The sequence below is a fragment of the Ips typographus genome, linkage group LG7 (assembly GCF_016097725.1).
Source record: "Ips typographus isolate SLU linkage group LG7, UJ_Ityp_2.0, whole genome shotgun sequence".
Lineage (NCBI taxonomy): Eukaryota > Metazoa > Arthropoda > Insecta > Coleoptera > Curculionidae > Ips > Ips typographus.
In genome coordinates, this window is record NC_138428.1 from 5661187 (window position 1) to 5683656 (window position 22470).

Genomic DNA, 22470 nt, shown 5'->3' on the forward strand with positions numbered 1-22470 from the left:
CGCTTTAAAGGCTTCCAAATGATCTTCAACTAGTCTAGAAGGTTTTAAAACAGTTCAAAAGTTTCTATAACCGTCTACAAGGTTTCAAATGCCTCTAAAGCATTCCAGAACCTTCAATATGCTCTTTAAACTGTCCAAAAACCTTCCAAATGTCTAAAATATTTCGTATGCTTCTAAAGCAGTTTAAAAGCTTTAAAAACTGTCTAGAACTCAAAAAAAGTCAAAATATTTGCATCTCTAAAAGAGTTTTGTGCTTTTTTACAGATTTGTATGATTTTTTGAAGAAAATAATTTTGCTTATTAAGCGCTTTTTTTCACTATTTTAGTGCTTTTTAATCCAGACTCTAGTTATAACCTTTCTACTTTTTTGATTATAAAATTCAACTTATTCCAAAGTTAAGTTTAACTGCTTAGAATCATAAAGTGGTTCATTAGCTACCGCAAAACCGAGTTTCTTGACAATGAAATGAATTCTTGACACATGGTGAATGAACTGGATTTTTGCATTAGTAATAAAACTATTCCTGGTAATTCAATAAAGTTGAAACTCGGTTTTGCAGTAGCTAATGAACTACTTTAGGATTCCATGCATTATGGGAAATGTTGAATTTTATGATCAGGATGGTTAATACCCTTGCAATTTTTGGAATCAAAATTTTACCTTATCAAAATGCATTTTTAACTGCTTAGAATCATAAAGTGGTTCATTAATTACTGCGAAAAGGAGTTTCTTGACAATGAAATGAAATCTTGACACATGGTGAATGAACTGGATTTTTGCATTAGTAATAAAACTATTCCTGGTAATTCAACAAAGCTGAAACTCGGTTTTGCAGTGGCTAATGAACTACTTTAGGATCCCAGGCAGTTAAAATGCATTTTGGAAAATGGTGAATTTTATGATCAAGAAGGTACCTTTTACCCTTGCAATTTTTGGGATCAAAATTTTACCTTTTCAAAATGCAATTTTAACTGCTTAGAATCACAAATTGGTTCATTAGCTACTACGGAATCCAGTTTCACCTTTACCGCTACCATTGTATAACTAAATTACCCAAAAATTAAAATTTTTGCGATACAGCTTCTTGTGTTTGGTTGAGTTTGTATGCGTGGTTGCATAACTACAATACATTTAATGTTGCACTGGTGGCATACCTACTGTCAAATTTAGGCCTGTTTGGACTAAAAAAAAAACTAGTAAAATGAGTCATCGAATTAAAAATATCGATTTTTATTCAATCAACAAATATAATATTGCAATAAAATAATGCGCCCCGTTTGGCGATTTTGGTCCGGTAATCTGTAAATAATATTTTAAATAAAATTCGTTTTAAAACACTGTTTCACTTAAAAAACTAAACAAACTAAAATTTTAATAAAACTTAAAAAAGAAAAAAACAATAATATCTCTAAGTACTTCGTCGTTCAGAAAACCAACACTTAAAAGCTAATAAGGCACACTGATCAATAAGCACCTTAAAAACTAAACCAATGAGCATTTTCCGTTAATTATAGAGGTAAATTAGGGTTATTTTTCTTTGCCTACAGTCACGTTGGTGACGTTATTACTAGGGCTGAACACCCATTGTTTAAAACTGCTCTCCACTCCACCGTTGGAGGAATTGGTGAGATCCTCACTCCTTCTCGGAGGTATTGGAGGTCTACTCGCTAACGTTGGTAATCCCGAGGGAATTTTCGAGTTATTTCTAATGGAGGTGACTGAAACGTTCACGCTCTTTCCCGGTGGTTTAATCTTGGACACTTGCGACGACATTAATTCTAGAAGTGCCGTGTCGTTTTCGTTCTCCAGGTTTCTAGAGTCGCGTCTTTCAGGGCTCATCGGAGGGGTTTTCATACTAGTGGCTATGGGGATCCTCGATTTGGGGGGAGTGATGCTGCCTCTTCGAGGTGGACTGCCTGAAGCTTTTTCAAAGCTGGAGCGCAACAATTCGAAAGAGTGACGTTTCTCTGGAGGTTTGGACGAGCCGGAACTTTCGTAACTGGAGGTGGTGAACCTCATCTCCGGCAGCGTTTTCAGTTGTTCTTCTGCCAACTCTTGAATTTTACTAACTTGTTTTTCTACGTCACTGAGTTGTTTTTGTAGTATTGGAGGTGCGTCTGGGATTGTGTCTTCCAAGTTGCTTTCAAAAGTGTCCTTTTCAAAGTTTTTAACGTAATTTTCAAAAGCGTTGTCCAGAGGATCGTCATTTTGGTTAACTACTGTTACTTCGGACACGTGGATTTCAGTGACGTAGTTCTTGGGGGGAATGTCTGTTAAAGATAAAGCGGGGCTTTCGTCTTCGATTCCTTTAAAGTCAAAAGTGGAGTACTGGTTTTGAGTGATTTCCACTTCAAAGCTGTCCTCCTTGGGGGTGTCACTCACTAAACTGTTGAAAGTTTCCACGATTCCAACGTTCTTCACAGTAACTCCGTCTGGTTTGGAGAGAATGACGGTGACGTCGTTGCCTTCTTGAGGATTGTTGATGCTCAATTCCAAGCTGTGCAAGTCAGTTTTCTGGGCTGCTTTTATGTCATCCGGGATGTTGATCAAGCCTTCAGAGGCGGCGTTGCGTTCGTTTAAAATAAAATCCTCAGTGACGTTCTGGACTCGTTTAGTCTCGTCAGGGAGATTAGTTTGCACTACAGTGACGTTGTTGTAGCTTTTATTGTAACTTTCCAGCACCTCTTCCATTAAACTACCGGGTGGTGAGGTGTTGTTCAAATTGTCCACTTCCCACTCATCTTTGATCATTTTACAATCACCGTTACGGCCTTTGGCTAGTTGGGAGCACATTTCAGTTATGTGATGCTTTTCGAAATTGGTCACCGGAGGTTTTTCGTTTAAATTTATTACTGTGGCGTCTTTATCTGGGGTGCGTTCCCTTTTAGGAGGGGTGGGTTTCAAGCACTGATACTCCACAGTAGGTTGGGGGATGTCAGTGATTTTCAGTTTGGTTCTTTCAGGTACCGCTGGTTTCAACTCTTCATCATCAGGCCAGAGTTTGTTAACCACCACAGCTTCCTGCTGGACTTTTTTAACGGTTAAATCTCTAGCAACTTCCTCAGGTAACTCAATTTCTTGACTCTCCCGTTTAATTTGTATCACCCGATCCATGACAGCGTTGAATTGAGGTTCGGACTTGCGTCTCTCCTCCTCGTCAGGGCTGAGAATTGCGTCTTCCAGGTTGCCCCACTCTCTAGAGCTTTTGAGACGGTCCTTCTGGAAGGTGTTGAGTCCATCCAGGATTAAGGATAGTCGGGGCTCCCGGTCTATGAGCAGATCTTCACGAGCGTCATACGCCTGGCTTTTTCCTAAACTCGGACCGGAAGTGTCGGTAATATCGAGGCTTTGCGCCCTCTCCAAAGTTCCGGTGTTTGACCTGGTGGTTTTTTTCATTTTAGTTAAATCTCCAGTGCTTGCAGTTTTCCTGGATTTTCGTTCCTCGTCCTCCATTTGGTGCACTACTACGTCACTGGAGTTTAACTCGATAGTGTTTACAGACACGTTGTTTCGTTCATCCTCTGAGTCTGAGGTATACGACTCAGTGCCTAGAACACTCAAGTCTTCGAAAGCTTTTGAAGCTCCCAAAGTGAATTTTACATCCCCTAACCCATTTCTGGTGGGGGCATCTAAATCACTTTTCCGATTTCTTTTCACATAGTTTGAAGCCTCCAGCATGTGTTCAGGGAGTTCTAGGGGAATTCCATTGACGTCACGTCGAATGTCCGAACCGATCCGATTCAGTTCCGGCATTTTCTTTTCGCGTTTCTTCACTTCCGGTTTCTTTCTCAGATCGACCTCATCGATTCCACGGATTTCTTCCACGATTTCGATGTTGGCGTTGTTCTGGTTCTGTTCCACAATTTTCGGACTTTTTTCCATCACCTCTTCGATTGGGAGTTGCAGATGGGCCCTCAAATGCATTTCGGGCGTGGTTTTCTTCGTCGATTTCGGTTGAACGAGTGGGCGGGGCGATTTTGATTCTTTACGTTCCAGGGTGGTCACGTTGCTGCGCGACTTTTGCAAACTGGAGTAGTTGGAGCTGGACGAGTGATCGTCACCAAACAGTTTCTTTTTGCTCGATTTTTCCGGCTGAAAATTAAAAAATTTACTCAATGTTGTTTGTGAATGTCACGTGACCATTTTTACTTGATTAATTGGAATTCCTATAGGTCACGTGACTTTAAAGTCAATGTTGCTTTGAAAATGATTATTTTTACGACTAAAGTAAATTACTTTAGATCACGTGACAGTTTTCCTTCCTATCAAATTCAGTTACGAATGTCAGGTGACTATTTTCAAGCGTCGAATGGAAGCATTCCAGTCACGTGACTATTTCCTTTCAGTATTCTGTTATGATATTTTTAAGGACACTTAGGTTAGGTTAGGTTTGAATTTGACTGTGCCATTTTGCACATTATCTGTCACAGTCAAATCACAACTTAGCCAAAGAAATCCTAAAGTGCCCTTAATTACGTCAGTGCAATCTACCGTTAATCAATTCTTAATCAAACCCATCTTTCCAGATTTAAAATGTCAAACCTACACGATGACGTAATTTGACACTTGGTTCAATTAGGGTCATTGTGACGTCAAATTCGCTCTATAGAGTGTTAAAACAAATGAGGTTTAAAATGAAAACTTACATAAATGTATCCGGTCAAATCCAAAGCGCTCGAACTCCTATAAACCGGATGTACCAGGGGCTGATGGCGCTGACCTGGTGCCACCGTTCCCAATCTACCCCCTTTCGCCTCGATCATGACCTCGTAAGGACTGGCGTAGCTCAGAATGTTCAGAGCGTCCTCGTAGACCATGTGCTCGAAACTGATCGTGACGCTCTGGATCCGATCGCCCGGATTCAATTTGCCCGACTCGAAAGCGGGGCCCCGGTGCAAAATGTCCCTGATGTAGATGCCATCTTTCATGTTGCCGCATATGTTGAACCCCAAACCGGTAAAGTCCTGACTTTTCAACGCCACCACTTTCACCTCGTTGCTCTGAAACACGCGTTATTATTTCAATTCTCTCGACAGAGATAGAAAACCAAAATTGGTGCAAGTTTGTCAGATATGACGTGTCATTTGACAGTTTTTCGTCACGTCACATTTGCTTTAACAGACACTTCTATACAGGATAACTCAAATTAAAGATTGGGGTGTAATTAACGCACCATTAGGGCATGTTTGGTCAGTGACAAATTGGCCACACCAATTTCGTATTCTTCATGCTAAAATTAGTAAAAATGGGCACCTTAACAGGTTTAAAAATGATGAGGGTCGAATTTGAATCACTCTGTAGATAATTTTCAGTTTTCTATACCTGTATAAGGGTTTTTGGACCCTACTATATAATGGGGTTTGTACCTGTAAATCTGAATCGTCTTGTGGTCGTTTTTTCTCGGTTTTCAGGCTGAAAATCGGCGCCCATATCGATGCTTTTGTCGTACTGTCGGGTTTAGTCACTATGAGAGTTGCGTCTGCAACCAAAATCGTTAATTTCAATGTTCCAAAGGTTTTAGAGTGAACAAACCTTTAAAACCAGGATTGTCAAAAGCGTAGTCGGCTTTACCTCCTCGTTCGGGATCAGTCTCCAAAATCAAATGGTTATCTGTAAGAAAAGAGTCTTGTTATCCCATTTTAATGATATTTAATCAATAAGCACTTAAATAGCTTAAAAATGTAATCTTTTTATTGGTTTAAGGGATGAAACAATCAATAAACTATGGGGCAGGCCATTAAAGATTCAAGGCTTTTTGAGAAAGGAATTTATTATTAATTCTACAGCACCATACTAAAATAGTTTTATTGTTCTAATAATATTACCAACATGTAACTGTATAGATTCATAATTATTATGCTAAAATATTCAATGAACCCGTTCTGGTCAACTACACGAAAATAGGCATATGGGAAAGCGGGATCATCTCTCTGGTTTAACTAAATTGTAAGAATTTATGATTATTTCTTAAGTTATTAAATACACACACAAACAAATGAAATAGCCAGAAGGAATCTACATTCAGTGGTTCATTCACATTAACTCAGGGAGCTTTTGTTGATTTATGGCAATCACGTAGGAATGTCACAAACAAGGTGGGGGCTAGCTTAAAAGCTTTTCGATCCTCAGACTAGTTAAGACAAATCCTTCCGGTTAAATTTAACAAGTCACGGATAAATCAGATCTTAATCAAATAAATCAGCCCCGGTTTTTACCTCTCTCCCTGCGACGCTCAAACCACAAGGACGGGTTTTTCGAAAACCGCACTCTTTATAAACATGATTGTTTTATAATTACCTGGTGCGGTAATCTGCTCGACCTTCGAATGCTTCCACTAGATTAACATCTTCATTGTTTCAATGTTTATTACGATAATAAAATCAGTTTAATGTTGTTTTCGACGTATTTTCAAGTTTTCTTCAAATACATAACCAAACTTTTGTTTAACGTAATGGCAAATGTTGCGTCACGTGACAGTGCGTATCACATACATCAAAGTCTGCACGTGATTTCCACCTGATGAAAAAGAGAAACTTTAAAATTTTTAAATGTTAAAAATATACAATTTTCTGTTATTTATACTAATAAAAGAGATGCAACAAAAAATCAAATTATAGTCTCGTTAAACCAAAACAAGAGCTATTCAGTCAAATGTCAAACTCCTTGGAGGACAAGCATATTATTAAAAAAAATTTTTTTTTAATTGACACGGTTTTTAAGAACTCACATGTCACGTGACAGCTGTCAAATTTACACCACTGTTTATATAAGGGTTTCCATAAAAACTCACAATGCGTGTAAATAATTATGTATAACAAATGTATATTTTCTGAGATCAATTTTTTTATTTTCCAGTTTCTCAACATAACACGGAAAAGGCTGACGTTTGACGGACCTGACATTTGGAGGAACAGCGTTGCCATATCATTAGCAAATTGGCGTGTTTATTTCGCACACGCCACTGGCCTATCAAACTTACTTAGAATGTAAACGACGTAACGTCGGTGGAAGTACATACAGAGGCCGACGCCGACGAAGGCGTCCGCAAGCAATAATTCGCCGATCAGAAAAAGGAAATAGCGATGGCCGTAAGATATCTGTGAATGGCATGTACATATAGCCGCCTACGTAAGCGAATTTCACTACAAACACTTATTGGTGTTTTACGCAACTAAAGCTGTCCTTGGCCGAGGGACAAACCAAAATTAGCCTTGAACACGTATAAAAACATAGAAAAGGTACAGTTAGGCGTTGACCCTTTAAATTCCTGAAGAGGCCGCGTCGTGGTATATTTGATTTCCGGACCAGACTTCCGGTCCTGTTCCACTTAAGATCGTTATGGAATCCTAACCGTACTTTTATTAAATATGCAAGTTCAAATGTGAAGAACTCTCTGTTAACTGTTATTAAAAGTTTCTGTATATGGAGCCGGTGACCTAATGAAAGTTTATAGGGCTGCAACTGCTTTGTATTTGAGGTCTAGATTCAAAAAAAGGCAGACTGTGATTTCCATAAAGGCCCGTCCATTTTTCTATTCAAATTTTTTTTATGTAGTTAGTGATTCATGGTAACGACCACGCTTATACGTGCGTGGGGAATAATTACTAGATGCGTTCATATTGTTTGGTCGTCCAACACGAGAATCCAATTAAGTCGATATCAAGGAAAAGTGAAAACGCCATCTACAGAGATTGACTGGTTTCTTTCGTCCAGTGTCCTACTCTGCATTGTTTTCACTATTCCATCACTGATTGAATGATAGGAGATGTTTACACGGACACAGCTGCACCTTTTACGGTTCAGTTTATACAAATAGAAAATATGCACTTACCTCGGTTAGCATCGGCGCGCCGTTTCAAAAAATACAACACCGCGCCCACAAGCACCAATGTGCCTAAAAACGTAAAAATCACCGCCATTGCCATTGAGCCTGCACCGTAACACGTGACCGTTGCAGCATCCTGGGCACGGACCGCACCCGTCATCGCCCATCCAAGCACACCCCATGTCAATGGTCGCGCCGCCATTGTCAAAACGTGCGACAGCTCGTTTACATTTGACAGTCGATTTGGAAAATGGCTTCCGTTCGAGTGGAAAAGGTACGTTTCTAGTCGTATTCAATGAGTTTCCCGGATTTTTTAGTGGTTTTACGGTGTTTTTCCATATCCAGATGAGTTGCCGTTCCGACGTACTGCATAGAGTCCTGCAACAATTACCACCAAAACTTACAAATGTGACAAACAACGGTTAGCTGTGTCGATCAAAGTCACGTGAGTATTGTTAATTTTTTATAACCTAACTTTGAGTTTACTTCACTATTTGAACCCTTCAAATTGTACGTATATTTTGTCTGCTCTAAAAGGTCTCACAACTGTAAACTTAGTAAAGTGTTCTAGTTTAACCCTGAATGTAACGTTTAACTTTAGTTTCTGTTCAAATTATAGTCCAGTGACACAAATGTAGCAAAGCAACGGCTTGTCAAGCTTGGGAATTTGTAAAATGCGCCATTAAGTCTACTTCTATGCATATATTTCCTATATATATTTGTATATTTCTCAATATGAAAGTGACAAGGCGGTAGAATGCATTCAATTACAAAACGATCTGCATATGGTTAGTAAATATTCAAGTGTGACAGTGGCAGCGGCTAAATTATAGTTATTTAACCAAGGAGTGTATTAATCGAAATTATCCTAGAAAGTTTGAAAAAAAAAACAAGATCATAGGCACCCTTAACAATGACAGTGACAGTTAGTTCCAACGTTAATTTAATGGTACATGTCAACTAAATAATGTGGGTCTATTTCTCTCTGTTTAATACAAATAAAGAAAGAAGGAACTACACTTTGTCGCAGCACACAGTGGGTGAATAAAATCAGCTTTTTCTTGACCAATCATGCACAAACTAATCCATTTTTCTACAATAACTGATTTATTCGATTCTGTTAATTAACTGTATTCCACTTCAATCACGTTGTTTTTAATGTGCAGAAATTACAATGCAAATTAAAATCGCATGGACTGAGTTATTCTTCTCCGTTCATTCTGGGCTAACAATACCGTATATTTACTGATAATTCGAAAGATACGACGCCAGTGGTCACCGGCAATTAATGGCACCGATTTCCTTTGCAACTCTGTTCAATTATACCAAACCCATTCAAGGTCCCCAATAATAATAATAATAATAACACCAAACGATTACTAAGGTATACACACCACTATCTCTTGAGTAATTTAGCGACAAATATTTGCGTCGACCGCACCATGTACCGGTCGCGGTACCACATTGCTGCATACGTAATTGAAATTTAAATATTTTAACTTTGTACTAATCGATCTGGTTTTTATTTTCGGGAGGATATCCTCATCTTCACGAAACTCACCTACAAACTTCAGACTGATGTAAATATATAGTGTAAGATAATATCTAATCAGTTTTGTAGGTGAAACAATACACTTTAGTAAACAATATAATAGCTGGGTTATTATCAGGAAATTGTTTAATATAAGTGGGTTTACCTAGTAGTACTTGGGAGGGCAATCCATGAGTCAAAAAACAATCCAAGACGCACTAATTCAAACAATAACACTTAATATGATGGCACTACAAACACAAACACTATAATAGTGCGTAATTGAGGTGGTGAAAGCGATGTGTGACGTCTTCAGCCTATACTAGAAACCCCGGGGGGGTTGGTCGATATATAACTGCGTATTTTCCGGTGCGGTACCTACGACGACACGGTACTCACAGCGACTGTATCTACCTGACGTTCTCCCGTCCACAGGTGGAAAAGTAGTACTACTGTCCTACCAATCAACAGGTGTGCCGCAGGTATGCGTTTCTACGAGGGACGAACCGAACGTTTCAGGTCGTACCGACTCGCTTTTAAACCCACTTACCGATACTGTTTGATGTAACCGGGTAGATGTTATTCGGGGTCCCCTCCATCTTAGCCTGGGGGCTGCGGTTGAACTTGCCACCTCGATTAACCGTTTCGGAGGTTGTTTTTGACGGACCTGTTTTGGGGATTCTTCTTTTTTTGGTTGTTATATGGCCCGGACCAGACCTGTTTTTGATGTCTGCAGTTTTTTTTACTACCCTTAGTTTATGACGTTATATCCACCAAATCATCAATATAGTGTGGAGATGTTTTCTAAAGAGTAAAGTAATAGGAGCTACAAAGGAGATTTCTAGAAGACTGAGAATTTAAAAGAAGTAAAAACCATGCAAGAAGCAATGAAATTAGCAGTCGAAGATTTATGGCTATGAGGGCAAAATTAGAAGAGGAAAACAATGAGATTAAAAAATATAAAAAAAGAGATAAAACTGGAAAATAAACAAAAACAAGTTTGCCTAAAGAGATCAAAACAGAGCAAAAACAAGCAAAAAAGTGAGAGGCAAGGTAGTCAACGAGAAATTACAAAAATTACTTAACAACTCAAAGCAAGACAAAATTGAGGCTACTTATGCCTAGGACAACAAATAATTTATTTAAAGCAAAAACAAACTTGAAACCACTAAAGAACTAGATTTTCCAACCACATTTTATTACTGTATACATCAAACAATTTGAAATAAAGAATATATCTAAGCCAGCACTATCGCTGCAACATTTTTAGTGAGCTGCTGGGACTGCATCCTTATCCTCATAGTCCAGCTGTTCTTCGGGTGTGTGGGGCCAAAAAGTGGGTCTGTTGATAGGATCCAATGCCAGCTCAGGATAGGCATCGCGGAAGTCCTCCATAGTCATTTGATCGTATGGCAACAGGCTGTTTATGTGTGCCAGTTGCTTCTTCAATCTTCAAGAAATATGTCTTGTGTAAGTTTGTCAAAGGGGTGATGGGGTGAAACTTACTGTTCGATGCGCTGGTTGGACGCCGCCTTGAACTGGTCAATTTCTGATTTGATTTCCTTTTCCTGGGCGTCAATTTGGTTGCTGACCGTGTCCGGAGGGTAAGGAATGGTCAAAGATGAGTACTTTTTCTGGAAATCATCCACCATTCCAGCAATAGGTACTCGCTGCTTGTAGTAGTCCCAGTTGATGGCGGGGGCGGTTTCTGGCTGAGCCAACACCCTATAAACCAATGGAATGTAGGTCTGCGCCCCCAAAAACAAAAAACTAGTTACCTTCTCAGATACTGGTCGGATTTGGCTTTGAATGCCAGGAAACTTTGCCTCTGGTTTTCCGGCACACGTTCAGCTATGGCCGCCCAGTTTATGGCGCTTTGGGTGATTCTTTTCGCTGCCATTTCCGCCCAGATTCTATGGGAAAATTGAGAATTCTATTATGCAACTGAGGACAGAGGGTCGAGATGCTGACTGACAGCAGGTTTTTTTTTTGAGGTTAAGTGTGACAGTTTGACACTTGACAGTATTGGATCAGGATGCGACGTTGCCATACGTTTAATTTAAATCCTTTATAGGGTGTTTTTGAGGTTGCATAACCCAGTCAGTTCTTAAACAAAACTAGTGTTTTGACTGTAATAAATATCTCATTGGACTGTTACCGCCATTCTAATGACTATTATAAGCTAGAAATTTGAATGTTCAAAATATCACAGTCAAAACAAAAACCTAACTTAGTTGTTTGTAAACTCAACATGAAAGTCATTCAATTTAAATTACTTTAATTAGCTTTTAATTTAAAAACAATAGCGAAAATGATATAGGATTTTAAAGCAAACACGTTTTTAGGGTTGTTTTTTCTAAATTCAACAAATTTCGTATACAGGGTGGTCCAGTTTTAAGTGTCAATAATTCGCCATTTGATAGCTAATCAAAAAATAAGTTGACTTGCATTATGTCATTTTTCTGAAAAACGTTTCCTAAGGAAGATACAGTCCTCCAAATTTCCATTTAAAAAATCGTTTTATAGTTTAAAACTGAACATCCAAGACTTGTGAAAGTCCAAATTTGTACTGAATAGTCTAAAAACTTTTTTACAACTAGGAAAGGTCTTATGATTCGTTTTCTCAGACTGCCATCCTGGTTGAGTGTCTGAAACGGGCATTCAAGAACTAAAAAAGTCCGAAAATCAAGACAAAGATTGTATTGTGCATGAAACTCATTTTTTACTACTAAAAATAATATTAAAGTTGACTTTTAATGCTAGAACTGACTTTACTAGGACTAAAGAGAGTCCAAAAGTATATTTTCAAGACTTTAATTCGTGTACAACTCAATTTTCTGGACTGGACAACAAGTCTAGAAGTAAATTAAATTTTCGGACTATTTTATTTCTAAAAATTAGTTCTCAAGACTATTATTGTAGCATTTGGTACTAACATTTTTTACTTTTATTACTGAAGAAACTTGACTTTTGGAAATAGTCTTAAACTCGATTTTTCAGTCTTAAAAAGCACTAAAAACAGTCTGAATTTCTTAGAGATGCTACAATTTATTGCACCTATGAGTGTAGAAGTCAATTTAATAGTGAAGAAGCTTGAAATAACATTTTCAAGACTATGGTCACGGGACACACTGGCTTTTAGGCCTGATAAGTCAAAAAATTTGTAAAGATAGTCTTGAAACTCGATTTGAGGCACTGAAAACAGCCTTAAAACACTAAAAACAGTCTAGTTTATTAAGAAATACCCGAATTTTTAGCACTGAGGTGTCTAGAAGTCGATTTAATAGTGACAAAGCTTGGAATGCTATTTTAAGTCTATGAAGAATGTAAATTTTTTTTTTTAAGTTTGCTATGTCAATAACTTGGTAAAGATAGTCTTGAAACTTGATTTTCCAAGCTGAAAGCAGTTTTGAAGCACTAAAAATAGACCAGAATTCGAAGAAAATGAAAAGCAAAGTAAAAAGCACGAAAAGTTAGTTTTCAAGACAATTTTCATGAATCTAATGTCAATGTCCTGCATCTAAGACTATTTTCAAGACTAAAATATTGAAATTTGTCTTCAAATTATGAAAACTTATTTCAAATGCAAATTTTAAGCTTCTGATATCACTTTTCATTAGTTCAGTCACATTTTGGGGTTCAAGTCAATTTTTAAGGTTTAAATGTATGAATTTGTAGTAACAAATTCTTGAAAAAGTAGTTTTTATGTCTACAAGTCAATTTTTAGTATTAAAGTCTCTCGATTTGCATGAAAACTGGTTACAAACACAACTTTTAAGCTTCTGAAATTTTTATCTTTTCTAATTCAATTTTCAAAATTAAAGTCTTTTAGTTTGTCTGGAAACTATGAAAACTGGCTAAAATAGTATATTCTATATTAAGAGCGGAAAGTATATATTTGCCGCTTGCACATGAAATTTGCAGCTTGAGGCGAAGCCGAACGCTGCAATCATGTAAAAGCGGCAAAAGTACTTTTGGCTCGAAATATAGACGATATTTTTTCGACGACTGCTGTGGGGTGGATTAGAAGGACAACTCACATCATTTTCGTCGCTCGAACTCATTGTCACCGATAAATCACTTTGACGGAATGTGGTTATTTCAAACAGGTATGTCAAGCGTTGTTATGGAAACGCCGAAAAAAGTTGGTGAGTAGATTGTTAGTAGAAAGCGAAAACGCTCTAGAGCAGAAAATCTCTCTTTCTGCTCGCGCGCGGCAAATAACCCCTTTCTGCTTCTAAATGGAAGCGTACATGAGGTACTTTCAAAGTAAGTCGTCGAAAAATAATATTTTTTAAACTTCTTAAGTGAATTTTCCGTTTCCAAGACAATTTTTAAGTTGGGTTGGGTTAGTTTTGGGTCTTTGACCGTAATAACGTGTAATAAAGTGCTTGTTCCAAATTTGATCAATATTGCTCCAACGGTCTGACAGTTATGACAAAAAAAAAACGATTTTTTGAACAGAAATATGAAGGACTGTATTTTCCTTAGGAAGCACTTTTCAGGAAAATGACATAATGAATGTCAACTTATTTTTTAATTGGCTATGGATTGGTGAATTATTGACATTTAAAACTGGACCACCCTGTATAACTTAAATAACGTTTTATTAATTTATTTACAAAACACATTCAAATAGGAGTGTAAGATGTATCCAACTTAGAACTACCTAAATAAAAAAAAATCACATAAAATTAAATTTTACTTCTCAACTAAACAAAATAAAAAATTCTCATTTACAACACGGTCAATGTACAAGTCAGTCTTTCGTCCTGGTTACTATATTAATAAGAGTTTCACTCGGGATGAGAATAGAAAATATGCGAACTATATGCGGCCTCGGTACCAAATCGTTTTTTACAAAAAGGACACGGAAACCTGGAACCTTCGCACTGGTTCTTCTTATGAAAATACAAGTGGGACTTGTTGGAAAACGCTTCCCAACAGCTCGAACATTTGTAGGATTTGTTGTCATCGTTTGGCATTAGATTTGATGAAACGGTTATGTATCCCGTCTGCGCCTCTGGTCGTAATTGCTGATTTCCAGGGGCGTACGGGCCTTGGTACCCTCCAGCGTTCTTGATTATGTTACCTCCTTGTGTTCTTTGGTTCAATGCCTCTCCGTTTGTCGGTTTTGGTGTTGGTTTTTTGGACACCAAACTAATGTTCGGATTATTTTGAACCAGTTTCAAAATGCTCGGATTCAGGGCGGGTTTTTTAACTATCGGAGTGAGGGATACTTCACCGCCGCTCAGTTCGCGTGGTACTATCGCTGGCGGCAGTGATGGTGGAGATGGTGAACGCTCGTGACCTTCGTGAATCTCCACCATTGGCTCGAAACTATCCACCGGCTCCTCTTTCACCTGTTTTAATTCATACATGTAACCATAAGATAACTATATTCGTCGTAATCAAAAACACTCACCCTAACTTCGTTGTACTGTCCCATTTGTTGTCCAATGCGCTGTTGCATTTGTTTCTGGCGTTGTTGCAAAGCCGCCTTCTGCATTTGGAACGTGTGCTGCTGTTGCTGTTGCAGCCGTTGCTTCAGGATGGTTTGTTGAGCGATCATTTGGGGACTGGCCCCATTGGCCATGCCCTCTCCTTTGTGGATACGCATGTGACTGTTGCGGGAATAAATGGTGGGGAAGGGAGTGCCGCAGATGTGACAGATGAAACTTTGTTGCGGACCGGGTACCGTTTCGTTCAGGATTTGTTTTGGAATGTAGACTTCGTCCTTTTTGGAAACGTATTAAAAATTGACCAGTACATTTTGCCAAAAAACTTACCTTGTACGGTCCAATATCTTTAGCGCAATTCCGTAAAGGTCGTCCAGCATTAGAAATGTCACCTCCATTGGCACGCCGTTCTAGACCTGGTTCCTGTTTGATTTTTATGGGCCCTTTAACAGCCTGATTGTTGGCTCCTGGTGAGCCCTGGCTCAAGCGGGCATTATTGGGGCTGTAGTTGCTATAGTCGCAGTTTTTGCTGTGCGCGTTGAACTCATCCAGTTTGAAGAATACTTTGTAGCACTTCCGACAGAAGTAAGCTTGATTTTGGGTTTTGTTGGCGCCTCCGAAATTGTCCTTGGGCTCCTCCTTCACCTTAACTGCTTGGAAGGTTGTCTGTCCAGGACTGTTGTAACGATTTCTTTGGTCGAAGCCACCTTTAGTAATTACTGGAGGAGTGGAGTAGTCTCCCAGGTTGATCTGCAATTATTTTTAATCCCATTTAACACTAATTGATGAAAATTTATTGGAGTGACAAACCTCACGAGGTTTTTCCGGTTCTCCCGGCACTACACGCTTGACTTTATCCGGTTGGATAACTTTAGGCAGAATGTTGTTCACTTTGCTTGCAGTGTAAATCTTCTCAGACAGTTTGTCCTCTTTCTTTATGTGCTCGTTGGTGTGCTCCTCGAACCGGTGCCGTTGCTTGTTGAATCTCATTCCACAGTATCGACAGGTATAATAACAGGCAAACGAGAAATAGTGGCTCTCAATAGCCCAGTTGTCCTTAAAACAGTACCGACACAAAGGACAGAATCGTTTGGTCTGTCCACCTATTCTCATGCACTGGTAGAACACTTTACGTTCTTCTTTGCTGTAGTCTCCCAAATATACTCCGTTAACAACCGGTTTCATATTAACCAGCACCACTTCATCTTTCTTGGATACCTCCACAGTTTTTTCTAGGTCTTGGATAAGCAGCTCACGTGGGTTATCCTCTGGATTATTATCGTGAACTGATACATCTCCATCTTCGTCTTCTTCTTCAGGCCTGAATAAACGATTTACGGGTTAGCATTTACAAAATTGTCATACTGAAATGTCAATAACTTACCCACTCTCATCAAAGAAGGTGAGCCACTTGTTTCGAATCTTGGCATAAGGCCGATTGCCGGGCCACGGCTCGGGGTTGTCAATTTTCTCCTCAAACTCCACCTCCATGTGTTGGGGTTCGTGCAATGCCAGAATTTTCACATTTTGAAACTCTTCGCCGCAAATCTTGCACTGGCACTTGGTCGATTGTTTTTTGTACGGCTGCGCCTCAAAGTCGGGCATGTTTTGCTTGTTGATACAGTTCAGTACTATTTCCATCAACGATAGAGGCTCATACCTGGATTTACAAAGTTTTACAGTAGCTCAGATTTTTAGTTAAATATATTACTCACACCACGCTGGGTTCTTCCTTGAATATTTCCTCACACTTGGCTTTGATCGACTCGACTCTTTGGATTTCAGCTTGTTTCTCTTCTTCTAAGCGGTCTTTGGTTTCGTCGTCCACTTCACTAGGTTCCCTTGAATGATGTTCACTCGCCGATGATTGTTCCTCCTCTTCATCTTCGTCACTAGAGGCTTGCTGACTCTTCCTCAAAGATTCGTTTATCTCATCTTGGATTTGCTCGGAAGAGTCCAACTTTCTTCGTTTGGCCGGACGTTCGTCTTCTTCATTCGATTCTTCTGATTCTTGTTCGCTTTCTTGCTCTTCATCCACTGTAATTATTAAGAGATTCTTGTTAGATAGAGATTTTGCCGACTACTGATTGAAATAGCAAAGTCTACAATCTACACCACAGCGAGAACATTTTACCTGCTGCGGGTAGATCGGTTAAACTGCTACACAAAGAGTCGTCCAGTTCTTGGTAAAGTGGTCGGACTTTGCGACTCCGTAGCGACTTTTCCGAATCGCCTGATGGAAGCACGGTTACGTTAGGTACACGTCACATATAAAAGGGTTAACTAACTTATAGAAAAGGACCTACCTGGAAGAGCGCGATTTTTCCTAAGGGACTCTCGGATAATTTCGTGCAACTCCCCGGCCAGTTCCACATCCCCGTTGACGGTACTCGCGTCCAAAATGGCCGTTTTACAATTGGCGCACAATACGGTCAAGTCTTCTGTTGATGTGGCTTCGTCTTTCAGTTCTTCTTCTTCGTCTTCTTCTTCATCATCGCCATTTTCAACCAGCTGAAAAGTGTTAAATTTGCTTTTTTAACTCCATCTTGTGTGTACAGGATTGGTCCCTTGAAGTATGAATTATTAAAGGGGCTCCAAGCGATTTTGACGTCGCAATGACGTAATTTCACAAAACAGTATATTAGCTCTTGATAGTTATGGCATTTGTCACGTGACATAAACAAAATATAAAAGTATTCTTTACCGTTCCAAATGTTAAATTTGGCTCGATGCAGCTTCAAACACAACTTTCAATGCAATTCCCCAATTAAACAACTATTTGTGATTTTTATAATTCACGACAGTGGTAAACGGGTTTTGACAGTTAGGACATCTGGAAGGTTAGGAAATCACCTCTAAAACCCCCTTGGAGTGAGAAAATGACTGTTTTAAGCACATTTTTAGAATCCTCATTAAATTTCCTATCAAATGACATAAAAAGATACTACAAAATTTAGTACAGTCAGAAAGAAAAATGGTGTAAAAGTTTGAACTGCCAAAAACACAAATTTGTAGAGACAGTCAGCGACAAAATCGCCTGTAAAACCCACTTGGAGTGAGAAAATGACTGTTTTAAGCACATTTTTGGAATCCTCATTAAATTTCCTATTAAATGACATAAAAAAATACTTCAAAATTTAGTACAGTCAGGAAGAAAAATGGTGTAAAAATTTGAACTGCCAAAAACACAAATTTGAAGAGACAGTCAGGGACAAAATCGCCTGTAAAACCCACTTGGAGTGAGAAAATTACTGTTTTAAGCACATTTTCGGAATCCTCATTAAATTTCCTATCAAATGACATAAAAAAATACTTCAAAATTTAGTACAGTCAGGAAGAAAAATAGTGTAAAAGTTTGAACTGCCAAAAACACAATTTGTAGAGACAGTCAGGGACAAAATCGCCTGTAAAACTCACTTGGAGTGAGAAAATGACTGTTTTAAGCACATTTTTAGAATCCCAAGTGTCAAATTACGTCATCGTGACATCAAATGTAACAACTGTGATTTTAAACAAAAGAGACAATTTTTACATCCCATTAACTTGAAAACGGCTTAACTAAATGTCAATATATTTTATATTTTTGTAATCAGAAGAAAAAGATCTATTAACTAATCATAAAATATACAGGGTGTTTCATTAAAGCGTTATCAAGTTTGTAATTTTTTTCCACTTTGCCATGCTGGTGTATTATTTTATTAAATAACGTTTTCAGGTGATTTAAGAGACGCCCTATAATTTTTGTATTACCAGTTACAGCCACCACAAGCTGTCTAAAAATAGGGACCAACCCTGTACAGTGTTTGTGTAAATCACAGCATTGTTGGTAGTTTGTGATTGGTCAAAAAAGCAGCTTGTTGCTTTTTTTGACCAATCAGTGCTATAATTCACTCAATTACTGTGCATTGAGACTTACTATCTGGCTTCATTAATCACATCAAAAAATGGAGGAGTGGAGAGGTTTTTAAAATGGACAAAACTTAAAAAACGCCATCTAGCGCCGGTTGTGGTTGTTGTAATTATCACAATGAGTCTGTTGATATTTTGCAATTTGAACTAAAAAACGCTTGAAAAAGAAATATGATATGCAATTTTAACATTGGGCAACATTTTTGCATTTAAGGCTTTTATGGCGGATTGCACCGACGTATTTAAAAGCACCCTAAGTGCTACCTATAGGTTAAGTTGTGATGTGACTGTGACATTTTGAACATGACCTATCACAGTCAAATCACAACTTAGGTGAGTCTTAAATACGACGGTGCAATACGCCATTAACTGTTAATTTCTTAACAATCCAGTAATGTCAAGAATATGATATGACAATTGTAGGTTAAACTGCCAGTCATTTCACTAACTAGATTAATACAGAATTCTTTAATCTAGATTATCATTATTATAATAAAATCATTCAAAGTAAACATTTTGGTAAAACTAACCTTACTTCCGGTGCATCCAAGAAACAACAAAACATTCTTATCAGTGGTGTCCCCCTGATTTTTCAGCTTTTCCACGTATTTTTCTTGAGTTTTCCGGCTCAACTTCTTCAAACTGCTGATAATTTGCAAGTTGGAGACGCATTTTTCGCACACTCGTTTGCTCAAAGGATCAGTTTTGTACAGCTGCACAGATTAGCAAATTGGGTTTTCCAAGCATTTAAAAGGAAGGGTTGCAACACTTACCACAATGGGAAGGTTTTCCTTGATCAGCCCTATGAGTTGGTAACCTTCAGGGTTGTCGTCGAAAATATTGAACATTTTATCGGCAACATTGTCGCAAAGCCGACAAGGTTCCGGTTCTTCGGGCTCCGCTACAACCCCGTTCACCGCGGCCATTTTCAAAAAGTTACTACCACCGGCGTTTGTTTTAAAATGTGCGCGCACCTACGTCACGACGCGATCCAGTCCGCCATCTTTGCCTACCCCCTCCCACTCATACACTCACTAATTTCCACTCTAGTATCAATTAATTCAACTTCAGAATGTAAAGTTTCTAATTTGGCGTCACCACAACTAACTTCACTATGATAAAGAGGGCGCCAGGTGTGCGCGGGGTGCGCGTCAAAACAAAGGAGCAATGTGACTATGGCGGAACGGGTTCACAACGCGAGTGGTACCATCGGACAAACTGGAAGTTGTTGAGAGTGAAGCAGCGGGCAAACTGTGATCGATAGTTGAGCGCGCATGAGTTGGATCCCCTTTGCCCGAGGACAAAAAGGAGGTCTCAGCAGGTTGACGGAGAGAGGGGGGCCTTTGGTTGGTTTCTCTCCTCTGCGGGCCTGAGCCGATCGATCGTTGTTGTCGCTTTTTATGTGAGGATCCGAGACTCTCTCGATGATGGGTCGGCGTTCGCTCGCTTTACTATACTAGCCAAGCCAAAATGTTGCCGGGTTTATTATCGCCTGCCTCGCCGTTTGCTTTCTGTCCTGGAACGTTATTTCGACCTCGCGAGGGGCCGAGCGGGGAGCTTCTATCTCTCTCTCTTGTGTACTGGTCTTTCCTGGAAGGACCGCTTGCTTTACCACATTGGCGTACCAGCACCAACTCTCTCGGTTCACCTTGAATTACTCACAAAATATACTATTCTACAATGTGGTCACGTGATCTTCAATTTGGTCCACCAGAATCTCAAAACACTCGAAAAAAAAAATTCCACTTTAATAACTGAAATCGCCAAGATTTATTTTATTTCAAGTAAAACTTGCACATCTCGTGGTCACGTGATCAAACAGTTACATTTCATCCAAAATACGCTGTCAGGATACAAAACCGTAGGCAAGCAAATAACGGAGTTTGGTTCTAACAAAATGATTTATGAAGAAATTTTTACACTGTAACTTGGAAAAGTGACGGTTATAAGCGTAATTCCTGAAGTATGTTATTGTGACGTTGTTTTTACATAGCTCAAAGCGATAGAACATTCAAAACAGGTTGATTACGATTAGAGAGGGAATTATCATGCCTTATGCACTTTCAGTGAGTTGAATTGCAACCAAATGAAAGTATAATAGTGTTAGTGATACAGTCAAAAACAGTACCAATGAACCATACAGGGTGGTTCATCACGAAAAGTCATGATTACTATCTTACTTATTATGTTCTCTACGACAAATTCTAGATATTTCATTATTTATAATGTCGTATATGCCGTTTCTGAGATATTTATGTGAAATTTGACATTTGCAATTGTAATTTGCCAGAAAACGGTTTTTTCTTGGTTTTTCGTGTTTATCAAGGTTGGTACCAAGAGCAGAAAAACGTCTTGAAAAATGATAACATAAAAAGTGCAAAAAAAGTTTTTAAAATAATTTTTGAATGTTTTTTTATAATTTTATTTTGTTCCCCGATATACACGTAAAATAGTTTTGCCTGAATAGCACCAAAGTAGGCGGTGCAAACTTGACGTCACGATGACGTAATCGAACAAAATAGTATATTGACCAACTGTCAAATTACGTTATCGTGACGTCAGATTCGCTCAGCACACTTGATGGTGAGTCAAAATGATATGCATGCACAGCCTACTTTACCATTAACATTTACGAAACTCCATCTTAGACGTTTCTATCCGTAGATACTTAAAGTTGGAGCAACTTCCTTATTTTAAATGGATCACCCTGTATATTATTCTATTTTTAGATTCTTCTAACGATTTCAAGTATGTTTCTTCCTCAATCCGATCTGAGAGACTTATATCGGGCTAAAAATGAAAAAAACCAAGATGGCGTCTCTAGATGGCTCTAATAACGTTTTATTTTCAAAACTTTCCCCACTTACCGACACTGTGGATTTGGAATAAACCGTATTTTGATTGTTACGTCTAGACTGTGAATGTTTGAATAGCATGCTCCGCAGTGATTATCACAGTCTAAACTTCACCTATTAGATATTCTTCTAAGTTTTACCATATGAAACATTGATGCTAATTGAGTAATTTCATCAAGAAATTTGTGATGAATTAGTTCCAAAATCTCTTGGAAGTCAGAAAACTTCTTGGTCAATTAGTGGAGGTTACATCACCGCAACGTAGTTTTTACGTCAAATTGAAAAACATGCTTGGTCCTAACTTTAAGAAGTTTAATGTAACAAACATGGAAATTGAGTTGATTAGTGTGATCCAGTTGCAGTTCTAATCCAGGAACTGAATGCAGATATTGCGGAAGAGAAACCTGAAAGATTGTAAATCCCATTTCCCCTGATGAAAATTGGCCAGAAAACCGGGGGGGGATGAGGAAACTTTATACGATGGAGTCACGCCAAGTCTTGATGTTCTTGTAGTATTGATTTTCGTAGAGGAACAGCCCCCTTAGGGGGTTCGTCCCACTGACAAAGGGTCAGTTGGACCCTTTTATCCGGGCCTTGCCACTTTCGTAGGAACTTTGTCAGAACGGATCAGTGTAAATCGCATTTAGTTCGTATTTTATACGAATCCAAGCGTCACGTAGACAAGGACAGAACGATATCTGCGGGCTCCACAACGACACAGACAAATATTCCGTTTCGTGTACTGGCTGCGGTCTATCGAGCTGTTGTGCATGACGAAAACGGGTAGAGAGGTTAATTCTGCTTTCCATGGAAGGTCGAAGCCCACTTTAGGCAGACAGTGGCGTCCGTCATCAAAACACTGTGTGTAGCTATCGAACGGACAAAAACCG

At 38.8% G+C, this 22470-nt stretch overlaps 3 protein-coding genes and 1 long non-coding RNA gene across 6 annotated transcripts; 1 reads left to right on the forward strand and 3 right to left on the reverse strand.

The window, feature by feature from the left end:
* Window positions 1-1203: 1203 nt before the first annotated feature.
* On the reverse strand, window positions 1204-8028 carry LOC145731570 (uncharacterized). Of its 2 annotated transcripts, none has more exons than XM_081983407.1 (5): window positions 7833-8028; window positions 5534-5611; window positions 5368-5480; window positions 4648-5001; window positions 1204-4093 (listed from the first exon to the last, which is right to left on the reverse strand). In XM_081983407.1, the coding sequence occupies exons 1-5, from the start codon at window positions 8026-8028 to the stop codon at window positions 1529-1531; spliced, it is 3306 nt and encodes a 1101-aa protein (XP_081839533.1). In that variant the 3' UTR covers window positions 1204-1528. The 2 variants fall into 2 exon arrangements, with proteins under 2 accessions (XP_081839533.1, XP_081839534.1); XM_081983408.1 differs by lacking the exon at window positions 7833-8028 and adding an exon at window positions 6299-6379.
* Window positions 7961-11281, forward strand: LOC145731599 (uncharacterized). The gene is made up of 2 exons (XR_014178830.1): window positions 7961-8100; window positions 8172-11281. It is a non-coding gene; the product is annotated as an uncharacterized LOC145731599 (long non-coding RNA).
* On the reverse strand, window positions 10535-11339 carry ATPsynD (ATP synthase, subunit D). Its single transcript, XM_081983443.1, has 3 exons — window positions 11136-11339; window positions 10864-11082; window positions 10535-10807 (listed from the first exon to the last, which is right to left on the reverse strand). The coding sequence occupies exons 1-3, from the start codon at window positions 11255-11257 to the stop codon at window positions 10624-10626; spliced, it is 525 nt and encodes a 174-aa protein (XP_081839569.1). The 5' UTR covers window positions 11258-11339; the 3' UTR covers window positions 10535-10623.
* A 2608-nt stretch (window positions 11340-13947) lies between these two features.
* On the reverse strand, window positions 13948-20548 carry LOC145731572 (uncharacterized). Of its 2 annotated transcripts, XM_081983412.1 has the most exons (10): window positions 19499-20548; window positions 19256-19438; window positions 17123-17327; window positions 16951-17049; window positions 16532-16853; window positions 16201-16476; window positions 15627-16137; window positions 15147-15566; window positions 14783-15094; window positions 13948-14720 (listed from the first exon to the last, which is right to left on the reverse strand). In XM_081983412.1, exons 1-10 carry the CDS (start codon window positions 19649-19651, stop codon window positions 14154-14156), a joined length of 3048 nt encoding a protein of 1015 aa, XP_081839538.1. In that variant the 5' UTR covers window positions 19652-20548; the 3' UTR covers window positions 13948-14153. The 2 variants fall into 2 exon arrangements, with proteins under 2 accessions (XP_081839538.1, XP_081839539.1); XM_081983413.1 differs by lacking the exon at window positions 16951-17049 and having other exon boundaries at window positions 19499-20543.
* Between the last annotated feature and the right edge of the window lie 1922 nt (window positions 20549-22470).

Excerpts from the sequence above, each read along its gene's own strand:
- LOC145731570 (XM_081983407.1), bottom strand. The coding sequence starts at position 8,028 with ATGGCGGCGCGACCATTGACATGGGGTGTGCTTGGATGGGCGATGACG. Across the intron at positions 5,481-5,533 it reads TGACAATCCTGGTTTTAAAG|ACGCAACTCTCATAGTGACT; the intron begins GTTTGTTCACTC and ends TTTTGGTTGCAG. Across the intron at positions 4,094-4,647 it reads ATTTGACCGGATACATTTAT|CCGGAAAAATCGAGCAAAAA; the intron begins GTAAGTTTTCAT and ends TTTAATTTTCAG.
- ATPsynD (XM_081983443.1), bottom strand. The coding sequence starts at position 11,257 with ATGGCAGCGAAAAGAATCACCCAAAGCGCCATAAACTGGGCGGCCATA. Across the intron at positions 11,083-11,135 it reads TCCGACCAGTATCTGAGAAG|GGTGTTGGCTCAGCCAGAAA; the intron begins GTAACTAGTTTT and ends ATTGGTTTATAG. Across the intron at positions 10,808-10,863 it reads TCCAACCAGCGCATCGAACA|ATTGAAGAAGCAACTGGCAC; the intron begins GTAAGTTTCACC and ends TATTTCTTGAAG.
- LOC145731572 (XM_081983412.1), bottom strand. The coding sequence starts at position 19,651 with ATGGCCGCGGTGAACGGGGTTGTAGCGGAGCCCGAAGAACCGGAACCT. Across the intron at positions 17,050-17,122 it reads GAAAAATCGCGCTCTTCCAG|GCGATTCGGAAAAGTCGCTA; the intron begins GTAGGTCCTTTT and ends TGCTTCCATCAG. Across the intron at positions 16,854-16,950 it reads AACCGATCTACCCGCAGCAG|TGGATGAAGAGCAAGAAAGC; the intron begins GTAAAATGTTCT and ends TAATAATTACAG.